Source organism: Ursus arctos, unplaced genomic scaffold (assembly GCF_023065955.2).
Source record: "Ursus arctos isolate Adak ecotype North America unplaced genomic scaffold, UrsArc2.0 scaffold_2, whole genome shotgun sequence".
Taxonomy (NCBI): domain Eukaryota; kingdom Metazoa; phylum Chordata; class Mammalia; order Carnivora; family Ursidae; genus Ursus; species Ursus arctos.
Genome location: NW_026622874.1, coordinates 8,671,635 through 8,684,789, shown reverse-complemented (window position 1 = coordinate 8,684,789; position 13,155 = coordinate 8,671,635). Strand labels below are relative to the sequence as shown.

Here is a 13,155-nt window from a genome sequence, read left to right as displayed (position 1 = left end):
ACCTTGTGCTATATTTTACGCACGCTCTCTGATTTAATCCTGGAAACGGCCCAAGGAACTCGGAGCTGTTGCTCATCTCTACTGCCAGATGAAACGATGAAGTGCCGTTTCAGAGACTAGGTGGTTACAAAGTGTGGGGCTTGGGGTGAGTCCTGGTCTCTGACTGCGCAGCTTTTCCTCTCCCGCTTCTGCTGCTGCAGCATCACAGAACAAGGTGTCTTAGTGTCAGCGAGGTTCGAGACTCAGTTACTGCTGTGTCGTAACCTCCGTGCAGGCTCGCCCTGGAGATCACAGATGACATGCGGATGATTGACCTCGGCTGCAGGAGGATTTCCAGGCCGGGAGGCAGAGGAGGCTCCTCACGCGCCTCTCGCACAGACCCAGAGAGTGGCTGCCTGATTTCCCTGCTGTCCGTATCCTGGGCACCCTGCACTCACACGCAGTGTTGTTGGAAATGCCAGTGGTAATGAGTAGATCTCGCAGGTTTTAAGGGCAACACGGCCTTTTTGGAGGAGCTGTCTGGACGGAACCCTCTGCTTTAGATGTCAAGCTGCCCCCCACCCACCGAGGGTTCTGGTGCTCCAGCCCTGTCTGCTGGGAGAAGCGTGTCCTCACTGCAAACCCTTGAGCACGCTTCCTCGTGCACCTCTCTCTCCAGTTTCCTCCTCGGGACTTAGCCTCAACCGCTGGACGCGGGTAGCTCACCTGCTTCTTGAGAGAACAGCCGAGGCTTTTGCCACCAGCCACATGGAGTCCTGGGTCTGAATCCTGCCCTCCACTCACCGACTGCAAATTTGGGGGGTTATTATCCTTTCTGTGTCTCTGTTCCTCATCTCTAAAATCTCCACTTAACCTTTCAGGATTGTTTTCAGAATTAAATGTTTTACTATGTCAAGTGCTTGGGATGTCATGTTTGACACGTAGTGCAGTTCCTGTCACTGTGCTTTTCCTTCCCCCCCTTGCCTGTTAAAGATTTCAGATCCGGGGGGCGCCTGGGTGGCACAGTGGTTAAGCGTCTGCCTTCGGCTCAGGGCGTGATCCCGGCGTTCCGGGATCGAGCCCCACATCAGGCTCCTCTTCTATGAGCCTGCTTCTTCCTCTCCCACTCCCCCTGCTTGTGTTCCCTCTCTCGCTGGCTGTCTCTCTCTGTCGAATAAATAAATAAAATCTTTAAAAAAAAAAAAAAAAGATTTCAGATCCGGGGGGCCCCTGGGTGGCTCAGTCGGTGAAGCATCTGCCTTCGGTTCAGGTCACGATCTCAGGGTCCTGGGATCGAGTCCCACGTCGGGCTCCTTGCTCGACGAGGAGTCTGCTCCTCCCTCTGCCTCTGCTGCTCCCCCTGCTTGTGCTGTCTCTCTCATTCTGTCAGATGAATAAATAAAATCTTTTTTAAAAAGATTTCAGATCCCCATTTCCTGCCTGTATCTCTCATGTGATGGATGTCTCTGTATTCACAGTAGCATGTGGGATGTCTTCCTTTGAATATTCTGCCAAAGTCTCAGAGGAGAGCGCTTTGAAACCCTTAAATGGAAGCCCATATACTTTGTTAATTAGACACTAGTGAGCATAGCTTATTGTAACTAGATATTATTGGTTCGGACAAGACTGAATTTTGGAAGAAACTAAAATGTCAGGAAACAGAATAATATGGATTTTTTTAAAATAACTTATTCAGAAGTAGCATAATGACAGAAAACTGAACCGAGAGTAGCCTTGATGATGAAGGTGTGTTGCTCACCAGAGGCAAAGGACCAGTGAAGACTCGTCTCTGAGCCACCCACTGAAATGTTACTAGGGCTTCATTTTTACGTATTTTCCTAAGTTCGAGCTAACCTGAATTTTATTCTAAGTTTGTCCTTAAACTTTTCTCTTTGGCTGTCTTTAAAAATAGGCAGTCCTTTAGGCAAAGCTCACGTATGGTAACAGAAGCCCGAACGCTGTTTACCTGGGGGGGCAGGATATGGTGGTCGATTGGAGGGGGCACCGGCAAGCCTCCTGGGCTGCTGGGGAGAGCCTGTATCCTGACTCGAGTGGTAGGTGCACAGACGTGTGCGTGTATGAAAATCCATCAGGCCGAACACTTATACTTTGTGCCTCTTACTGACGAGCTGGGTGAAATAGGAATGAGGTAAGGGGTTTGAAAAACTAAAATTTCCTTTCCTCGTTTTGGAACACAAGGGACAATATTCCATTCATTCTCACGTTCCTGGTTATGCTGTGGGAGAGGGTGGGAGGCAGGAGGAAGGTGGGGGGTGCTTTCTGCCGAGTCGTCTGTGTGTGTAGATCAGTGTTTTCCTGGATTTGAAGAGAGCACACCACGTGCTCAACAGCTGCGTTTTTGTTCAGAAGCTGAAGCAGAGAGTCTTCTGTGACACGATTACACTCTTGCCTGGTTTGCTTTCCCACTGGCGTCTCTGTCAGCCCCCCTGTCTGTGCTGCTTGAGAGTAGACACTGTGCTTCTGCCTTTTCCTACTCGACAAGTATGTAGCGAAATGGAGTTTCTAGGGTGGAGAAGACATGACAAAAGGAATGATTTAGTAATGCAGAGAAAATAAAGAGCCATCCGTGGGGAGACAGTAACGCATCTTTTCCATCCCTCTGCCAAAGGTCTTACGATAGAAGTAAGCCAAGGTTATAAAAAGATTTCAGTTTTCCATATGGAAGAGCCAGATTTAGGGCCAGGAAGAAGGAAGAGAGAGGGTGTTTCTAACATATCTGACATGAGAGAGTCTACATACGTAAGCCTTTTCTTCCAAAATACCTCATCCTATGACATAAGTCAGGTTCGGGGAAATTTACTGCACTCAGTTGACTTAGAACAGAATGTGCGTTTACTTTGTGAGAAATCTCTTCGTACGGGGAAAGCACAGGGAAGTCTGGCTGTAATTCTGCCTTTGGGGCTCATGCCGTTATCCTGTTAGGAAGTTGTTCTGAGTGAGCTGAAGGCTTTTGAAATCTCCTTCAGGAACTAGTTCTGAGCTGTAATCTGGGATGCGCACATCCCTGGAGAACTGAAGTTCTCTAGCTATCCCTGCTGTCCTCTCACTCACCGGAGTCATTGTGAAGTCACAGTTGCAGCAGTAACACCGTAAACCCATTAGTTCTCTAAAGGGAGTAGGATTTCCTGAAGCCAAAATAACTAAAACAAAGCAGTTCTGTAAAAGCCTCAATCTGTGGATCCACCCGGACAGATGAGACAGACCTCCGTATACATGAAACCTCACTGACGTAAAACCTCTTGGTGATTCCATGGGCCTCTGACTTCCGCCCAGCTCCCATTCTTAAATGGGGCCAAGCATTTGCTTCTTCTGACAAAAGCCTGGAGGAAGTGGGAGGTGGTTTCCCAGCCCAGCGTCCCCGGATCTGGCTAAGAGTGGGCACCAACTCACTGAGAGATTCTTCCCCACTCGTGTAGCCTACAGAGGCCATCAGTCAGGAGCCACAGCTGTCACCATTGATGATGGACCCGCGCAAACAACTGTACACATGGTGCCCAGGGGGCCTGGGGGCGTCAGCGGGCGCACCGTGATCAGCTCGCTGTCGTCACATGTGTTTTATGAAAATGCACATTTAGACCCTCATCTCCCCCAAAAGCGGGGCTTTGGAGAAGAAGACAGCCAAAGCATCACAGAGTAATAGGGCTGGACTCGGTTATTCAGGGGAAATTGGGAAGAACACTGACATCTGGGTCAAAGGTCACTCTTCAGGGGTAAAAGTTCCCCAAATTACAAAGGACAATTGCAAGTACGGAAATTTTAAGATGCATGTCCAAAAATCATGTTAAAAACAGACCATTCCACAAGTAGGAAAAATAGTTTCCACAACTGTGATGTTTCATAGCCGTGAACAGGGTCTCATATGTGAGTAGGAAAGATGTGTGTGCACACACACGTGCACTTGGACATGCCAAAGAGAGAGGAGTGTGTGATTACAACCGTGTGTATATATTAAATAAATGATGATAAATCCAATGGTACGCTCTATGGCTATGAAATGTCATGTTTTCAGAATATTTTAATTACTTGGGAAAAGCTCATGATCTGAGGTGATGACACTCAGAGCCAGTGTTCCCTAACTGTGTGCATGTTCAACGTGTAGATTTAGGCACAAAGGGGAAAATACTGAAAAGAAATAGATCGAAAAGAATGTAGAGGTTAGATCTTTATATTGAGAGTGTGGATGATTGCTTTTCCTGCATGATTTTCCGCATGTTCAGGCTTTAAAAAAATGAATGTGTTAGTTTTATAATCAGGAAACAAAACCAACATGAAAACAGAAAATATCTCTCTCCCTCAAAGCTTTGCTTCTCCTCTGAAAGTTAACGTTCCGGGGCACCTTGGTGGCTCAGTTGGTGAAGCGTCTGCCTTCGGCTCAGGTCATGATCTCAGGGTCGTGGGATTGAGTCCCACGTCAGGCTCTCTGCTCATGGGGAGCCTGCTTCTCCCTCTGCCTCTATCCCTCCCCCCACTCGTGCTCTCTCTGTTTCTCTCAAATAAATAAAATAAAATCTTTTAAAAAATAAAGTTCCTATTTTAGAATGGGCAAAATTTATTAAGTGAAAAGCCCATCAAAGGTAAGTTTTTTAAATAAAAAAATGAATATTTTATGCTGCCTTTCTGTAATAGTAGGTGGGAGACTTGAGAGAGGCTTCTGGAAAACCTGAGCGCTCTTGCACATCTGCTGCACTAGGGACACCGCTGCCCTCGAGCGTCTGGGGTCCCTGCAGTCTCCCTGTGACACCCGCCCGCTCAGGTGTGCTGCTGACCTCATGGTTCTCATCTGCACGCTTATCTGAAGCCAACAACGCGGGGAGCCCTCTTACAAAGCCCTTTTTAGCACTTTTTTCATTAAACCATTTATTTAGCCATTTAAAAATATCTATCTCTCTTCGTTGTTCACATAAAGAGTCACCATTATTTTTAAAACATTTTAAAACATGAGTTCTTCCCTCCCTTGTGAAGGATGGTTTCCATTGATTATTCACATGAAGTATTTCAGCTTAGAATTTTGATTAGGGGCGCCTGGCTTTCCAGCTGTTGCCGTGGTTTGGCGTTCAGATACCCAGATGGTGATCCGAATGATCTGAAGCTCCACAGATTACAGTAGCGTTTCAGAGCAGGAAAGGACCTTAGAAATGATTTAATCCAGCTCTGTTTATTGTGCGTATGAAGAGGCTGAAGCCAGAGAGCTTGGGGCCCACGGTTAGCACCCCATTAGTCACAGGCTTCCTGACCTGTCATCGTGGTCTTCTTGTTACACTGGCCTCAAAATACACGTCCAAACTCTGTTCTGTGGTGTTTGGGTATCATTGGCATAGAGTCTCCACCACTTGAGTTGAACACAGTGGCCTAGAAGCTTCTGCCTAGCGGCCATGGCGCCTCTCACTGCGGCCTGAGAACAGGTGGGCCCCGCCACGCCGGGGTCTTCCTCATGTTTCCTCAGAAAATTCCCATTTGTTCTCAGTTGAATTCTTTTCAGCTTAGTTGATTTTTTTTTAACCTTGGACTTCCAGCTGAGAAGAAATCTCTTTTCTATCAGTATTATTTTTACAAAAGCTGACCTTGTTTGAGTTTTGCTTTGATCTTTATTTATTAGCTCTTTTGGCAGTGGAGTTACGTAATTTTAGTTTCTAAGTTAAAGGATAAATATGAGCAAATTTAGTTAAGAAAGCTCCGTTTCTCTATATACTGGTGTTCTTGAAAGTGTAATTAAGGAATTTCTGTGGATGGCGAGGACCGGCCTGTCCTCCTGGCCAGTGCAATGAAGACGTCACAACAGCTGCGAGGTATAGGTTACGCTGTCGCAATTCATTTTGATACAGTGGATTTTTATTATTTTTGTAACTCCCCCTCAAATTTTTTTTTTTAATAGCAGGTGTGACTTTTAACCTTCCACACTCAAACTTGGGCGATACTGAGTAATTTGGTAGGGGCAATGTAATCCAAAATATGTGGGAAATAAATTTTAAGAAAGGTTAATGATGTCTCTTGTAATTTTGAGCTCAAATAATAGTTTTTATGGTGAACCAAATATGGACAAGTCAAACTCAAAACTGGAGACCTGGAAAACTTGGAGGGAGAAGGTGACCAACAGGTGAGTGAAGGACATTTGTGCTTCTGTTGTGGTCTCAGTCTCACCCGGGAGGGCCCTGTCCTCACAGTAAACCCGACGACTTCGACTTAAATTCAGATATCCCTTCACGGAGGTCGTGATTCACATACATGCTCTTATTTATGTAATTTGTATAGTTTGTAGTGAAAATGCACAATGATTTTACTTTTTTATAGATCCATAAAATTTTGCAAGTGAGAAGCGTTTGTGTGTCTTGCTTAATTAGAGTAATGAAACATATTTGTTGAACCAGGCTTGACGTCAGTCTCAAAAACGTACTTATGAAACTACGCCCTCAACCTCCAGACCAATCTCTCAGACAACCCCTTTGTCCAGATTGTCACTAACTTCACTTCTGTGGGCCCTCCTGCTGTTTTTAGTTCATTCTGTAAAGATGTTCAGTGTAGTTTTAGGCATTTCCGATTGTATATGAATGTTGAACAGCAGTGAGTGTGGAAGTGTGTTCTGCGGTACGTAGGACAGATCACCCGGCTTTAGTCATTTCACCAGAATGTTTTCTGGTCGTACCATATATATTTATGAAAATACGTACTAATCATTTTATTCCCATATTTGTAAGATTCTCAGAGGCTTTCTGGTTCATTAAAGGGAGACAGAAGTCATTCCGTGTCTTCCTCCCAGCACCGTGCTCCGGACCATGCACCAGCTCCCACCCTGGGCTCCCTGTGTCTTTAGTGCTTCTCTTGCGGTTCTGTCCCCGTGACGTGGCTCAGTCTGTTCGGGAAGGTCCTGCACGATGTGTGAAGTTTGCTCTCTGAGCCCTACCTGCCCTCCAAGACCTCGCTCACATTTTGCTTCTCGTGCCCAGTTTAGTGCTACTCTCTGGATAACTCTGTCCTAATCCTATCTCCCTGTTCCCCGCCCACTCCATGTTTGTACCATACCTTTAAGTTCTGCTGCTTTTCTTGTAGTATTCTCTGTTTTTGTCTGGACATCATTTTCCTGGCAAACTGCCTAAAGCAGTGGCCCCGGCTGGGACTGTGTAGTTCCTGCCCCGAGGCTACTGAAGCTGGTCCCTGGTGAGGAGCCTGGGACCCTGTTTCCATTAAGCCACCAGGGGATTCGTTCCAGTGATGATCAGATTACTCATCACTTAAACTGCGCAGTAAATGTTTGAATTGAGCAGAACTATCAACTTTGTATTAAATGGATTTTAAGTTCTTTGAAAATTATGATCTGTGTGTAGTGTTACTTCTTTTCATCTAGTTTATAGTCAGGATTCCGTATCAGTGAGAGAAATTTTCAAATAAAATACTTCAGTTATAAGTACTTAAATGAATATATACACAATTTCTCTTTATAAAAATTCTTTTCACTTCTGTTTAATTATGCAACTAATTCACAAATACATTCTCATGAATTCAAAAATACAAAGTAAAACTCATCCTTGATTCTTTCCCCCGGTATAAAGAGAGTTCCCCTCCAAATGTTTTAAATACATTTACATATTTAGGGGACTGACTCTTGGTTTCAGCTCAGGTTGTGATCTCAGGGTCTTGAGATAAAATTCTGTGTGGGGCTCCGGGCTCAGCAGGGAGTCTGCTTGAGATTCTCTCTTGCTCTGCCCTCCCTTCACACACACACCCCCTTGTGTGCCCGTGTGTGCCCGTTCGAGCTCTCTCGCAAATAAAAAAAGAAAAACTTTTTTTAAAAAGACAATTTCCTCTTACTCAACCATTTAATTTAATGTATGCTAAATGTCTTCGTTAGCATTTCTGAAGTGCTTGGTGTCTGTGAGATGCTCTTTAAAGGCTAGTCCTCATGGCTGCCAGCCCTTTTGTCCTCCCACCTGGGTCATTTTGTGCTTTGTGTGGTAGTCAGGACTCCTCGGTGGTTAACAGCACCAGGCATGAGATGACCTGCATAGAGGGGTCCAGCGAGCGTTCGAAAACGCATCACCCAAGCACACCCAGCTCTGGTGCGTGAATGGTGGATGAAAGGCTGGCCTACGGGGTGCTCATTTCATCTTCACGGCAGCGCCCGAGGGTCCCCATGATGATCCGCGCAAATACTGGAGGACAAAGAATGCTTTTGTTTTTGTTGGAAGTCTTTTAAGAACGCTCATCAGGGTGTGGATTCTTTACTTTCAGACACTTTCTTCCTCACATACCAGCACTGAACTGAAAAGTTTTTATTTGCAGACTGCCCTTTTACGAAAAGGCAATATGGCACAATCCAGTGGGACAATTGAGACAAAAATGTGCTACTTTAGGCAGCTTCTTACTTAAATTTGGCTACAGCCATGAAGCAGAAAGTATATTTCCTTCAAAGCATATTCATTGTTCAGAAATATACGAAGCTTATGTCCATGTTAACCAGACTTATAATCATAGTGCAATGAATCCAAATATTCCAAAATTCCAGTGAATCCAAAAATTCAGGTTGTACTCCTGAAACTAATATTATATGTCAGTTATACCTCAGTTTTTTTAAAAAGAAGGAATGGAACAGAATGGAGAGCCCAGAAATACACTGAAGCTTATATAGTTAGTTAGTCTGAGAAAGGAGACAAGAACGTCCAGTGGGGAAAAGACTGTCTCTTCAACAGATGGTGCTGGGAAAACTGGTCAGCCACATGTAGAAGAATGAAACTGGACCACTTTCTTATACCATACACAAAAATAAACTCAAAATGGATTCAGGACCTACATGTGAGACCTGCAACCATCAAAATTCTAAAAGAAACCATTAGCAGTAAACTCTTTGACATCAGCGGTAGCGTCATTTTTCTAGGTGTGTCTCCTGAGGCAAGGGAAACAAAAGCAAAAGTCATCTATTAGGATTACACCAAAATAAAAAGCTTTTGCCCAGCAAAGGAAACTGTCAACAAAATGACAAGGCAATCTACTGAATGGGAGAAGATATTTGCAAATGATACATTTGATAAGGGGTTAATATCCAGAATATGTGAAGAACTTATACAACTCAATACCAAGAAAATCCCAAATAATTCAATTTAAAAAATGGGTAGAGGACCTGAATAGACATTTTTTCCAAAGAAGACATGCAGATGGCCAGCAGACACATGAGAAGAGGCTCAACATGACTCACCATCAGGGAAATGCAAATCTAAACCACAACGTAATATCACCTCACACCTGTCAGAATGGCCAAAATCAACAACAGAGAGATAACAGGTCTTGGTGAGATGCAGAGAAAGAGGAACCCTCGTGCACTGCTGGTGGGAATGGAAACTGGTTCCTCAGAAAGGTAAAAGTAGAGCTACACTGCGATCCAGTAATCGCACTGCTGGGTATTTACCCAAAGCAAATGAAAACACTGATTTGAAGGGAAACATGCACCCCATGTTTGCAGCAGCCAAGATATGGAAGCAACCCAGGTGTCCATTGATTGATGAATGGATAAAAAAGATGCTGTAGTGGGGCTCCTGGCTGGCTCAGTCAGTAGGGCATATGACTCTTGATCTCAGGGTTGTGAGTTCAAGCTAGGTCCACATTGGGTGTAGAGATTACTCAAAAAGAAATAAAATACTGCAGTTTAAAAAAATAATTTTAAAAAGATGTGGTACACACACACACACACTGTAATATTACTTAGCTGTAAAAGGTGAAATCTTGCTATTTGTAATGACGTGGATGGAGCTAGAGGGTATTATACTAAGGGACATAAGTCAGACAGAGAAAGACAAATACTGTATGATTTTGTGGAATCTAAAACACAAAACAAGAGCAGAAACAGACCCATGAATACAGAGGACAGGCTGGTGGTTGCAGAGGGGAGGGCACGGAGGGACGGGTGGAGGGGAGAGTGAGTTGCAGCCTCCAGGAATGGCATGAACAAGTCCCGGGAGGAAGGGCGCAGCGCAGGGAACACAGGCAGTGGTGTTGTCACAGTAAAGTGTGGTGACAGCAGCCACACCCGTGTGACCGCAGCTTAAGGCACATACTTGTCCCCTCACCGTGCTGTGTGCCTCACGCTAACATCACAGCGTGTGTCAGCTACACTTTAATTTAAAAAATAAAAAATAAAAAGAAATATACAGTTTTCCCCCCATAGCTTGGATTTTCCCAACTGCTAAAAAGAATGACTTGGAATTTGTGAAACCTGACGCTGTCTCTTTGTAAATTGTGATATTCTGCAGCTATGTCAACAAGAGCGCTCTGGATGGGTGGATGGCGTGTTCGTGGTTTCCTAATCTCATTTTCCTCACCCTGCAATCTCCCACTCTCTCCCAAACATTGTTACAAAAGAGAAAATGCAAGGGAAACAAAGAAACACCGTTTGTAGCTTTTCCACATTTTTTTCTGTTTCTTGTTAACTTTCCTCTCATACTTCTTTTTTTCTCTTACCTTTTATAAAGACTTCCCTTGCCTCTGTATCTGTCTCAGCCCCATCATGGGGATTCCCCCCCTCTCTGTACCTCCCTCCTCCCGTCCTGAGAACTTCACGGGCTCATCAGTTGTGCCCTTGACTGAGGGATGTGCACAGGGCACAGTGTGCTGGTGGTTCCGGTCCCAGAGCGGTCCCAGAGCCACGGTCCCCAGCTGTTCTTGTTCTCAGGTGTGAGGTGTCGGCAGCCTGCTCCCAATTTCGAGGAGTTACAAACTTACAAAGTGCTTTCTTACGCAGATTGGAGCTTTGCTTATAAAATGTCGCTGTCACCCACTCGCGCACAGAAGTGCGTTCTGGAGCTGGTCCTCTGGGAACGGTGCACAGCCCAAGCTCATCTCTGGGACTGCGTCACGAAGCAAATGCCATCTGCTTTGGGGTTTTTTTTTTTCTGTGTTGAAAGAGGCTAAAAACCTAACCAAGAACAGGGAACAAAGATGTTCCCACCTGAGATTATTTCTGTTTGGTTTTTGGCATGAGTTTTGACCATATGGTATTCAAGGTGCATGAACTGTGGAAAAGACTATTTCGCTCTGTAGTAGAGATTGGAATTGTTTGTTTTCAGAGTTGTTATTTATCAACCCAGGACCGAGGTTAGGTGAAAAATCATGCTGCAGGTTGTATTAGATAGAGATTAAAAGCAGCAAATCGGAAAGATTTTCCAGATGGAGGAAGACGGCTTCTGGGGGGTGGAAGTGCGGTGGGCGCCTTGCTGGCCTCCTGCGCAGGTGCTCTCTGGTGAGAGGTGGCCGGGCACCGTCGCCGATGGAGAGTCAGATGGGCCTCCTGTCTACCTGTCGTCATATCGCTTCAGACATCTGTTTGTTGTGTCAAAGGGATTTCATGTGTCCCCAAGAGGTATCTTTGTGGTAACCCGTTTTCCTTATCCAACAGATGCGGCCTTCTCTACTTTCCCACATATCACACAGAATGAAGTCTTTATTTGAGCAGAAAGAATGTGATGAGTCTGTGGGTGTTTCTGACTCTAGGGAGTGAACTAGTCATAGATCCATGAATGTATCTGTTAAAAAAAAAAAAGTGAGTGGGGGTGAGTAGGAAGAAAGAATATTTACATTTGTTACGACCCAAAATGTATATAATATCATTTCTTTGCAACCGCTGAGTACGGTCTGCCCCAGAGTCATGGCTCTGAGGGTCACAGACCTAAAGACAACAAAGTCTGTTAGGTTCTTATGGAAGTTCAGGAGGTGGTTCTGAGGGTGTATGACTTGAACACTGTGAGTAAAATATTAAGGGTTCATGTACAAGTTAAGTGATTCGCTTCTTTGTTCAGTGCCTTACTCTCCCACTCTGGGAAAGTACTTTTTCTCTTCAGGCTCATCAGTAGCTTCATCATGGCTGGTTGGGTAGCATATTCTTTAAAAACCAGTCTGTGGAGGCACCAAAACCCACCAGCGTGTACACTTTAAATTGATTAATTGTATGGTTTGTGTATTATAGCTCAATAAAACTTTAAAAACAAATGTGTAATTACATTGAAAATACAGTGTTCTGGTTTTGGGTAGCCTTACCCCCAAATTCAGTATTCTTCATAACTTCTTGAGTAGTAGCATTTTTAACGAAAGCCCCTTTTGAGCCCTTCACCCACTCCGTGGTGTCGCTCCTTTCCTCCATGCGCTCGGCGCCCCGCCGGCTGCGTGTGCGAGGGTCCACGGCATCCACGCGCGTCTGCCCCGAGCGTCTGACGAGTGTGCTTACCAAGCCTGTGCATGCCAGCTCTGCCTATTTTTGTAATTGTGTCATTTAATTCAAAAATTTTTTAAAGATTTTATTTATTTATGTGACAGAGAGACAGCCAGCGAGAGAGGGAACACAAGCAGGGGGAGTGGGAGAGGAAGAAGCAGGCTCCCAGTGGAGTAGCCCGATGTGGGGCTCGATCCCAGAACGCCGGGATCACGCCCTGAGCCGAAGGCAGACGCTTAACGACTGCACTACCCAGGCGCCCCCATTTAATTCAATTTTAAAATAATCCATTTGTATGTCCACGTCCCGGGCAGCCGCTCTGACACCCCCACCCCGGTGCACCGGGGCTCCACCTGCGTCTCCGCCTTCCCACGTGCACCTGCTCGGGAGGGTTAACAAGGAAGATGCTAGGAGCACATAAAAAGCCTTAATTTTATAATGCCTGTTTCTAATTGGTTTACCTTTGGTTTTTTTCAGACCATGCAGACCTTTCAAGTTGCCAAGAAGGTAAAGTAATCCGTATCATCTCATTAATGAAGTTACTTGCGCACTTTCCTCTTCGGTACTTTGTTCACGTTTTGCTGCTGTTTCTGCCTCCCTCGTTCGTATTTTTATGAAGGAAAGGTACCTTTTCCCTGACTTGGCTGCTTGAGTAATCATCTCTCCCCCAAAGAGGGTTTGAGATAAAGGTAGATTTTTAGTCTTTAGATTCTGTTTGTGTTTAACCATTTATATTGGCTCCTTCCTGTAGCGGATTCTTTCCTTCCTGTGTTATTTGCTGAGGACAGAGTCACTGCTCTGCCATCTGCCATGAGTTGAGTTTGTAGCTCTTTATTTCAGAGGTTGTCTGTGTTTCTTCCCCAAAATGTGGTTTACCGTATTAAAATGGAGGTATTCTTTTATGTGGAAATTTTGAAGTTTTATCTTTTCAGTCGAAAAGCAAAATTTTAAAGGGATAAGCGTTTCTT

At 44.9% G+C, this 13,155-nt stretch overlaps 1 protein-coding gene across 12 annotated transcripts in view; it reads left to right on the top strand.

Moving 5' to 3' along the window:
* The window catches only part of DISP1 (dispatched RND transporter family member 1), a 174,313-nt gene that overhangs the window by 142,514 nt on the left and 18,644 nt on the right, over positions 1 to 13,155 (top strand). For all 12 annotated transcript variants that reach the window (XM_026509467.4, XM_044387957.3, XM_057315335.1 and 9 more), the window contains one exon: positions 12,665 to 12,694. In XM_026509467.4, the coding sequence (XP_026365252.2) occupies positions 12,665 to 12,694 (30 nt within the window). The remainder of the gene's footprint in view (positions 1 to 12,664; positions 12,695 to 13,155) is intronic.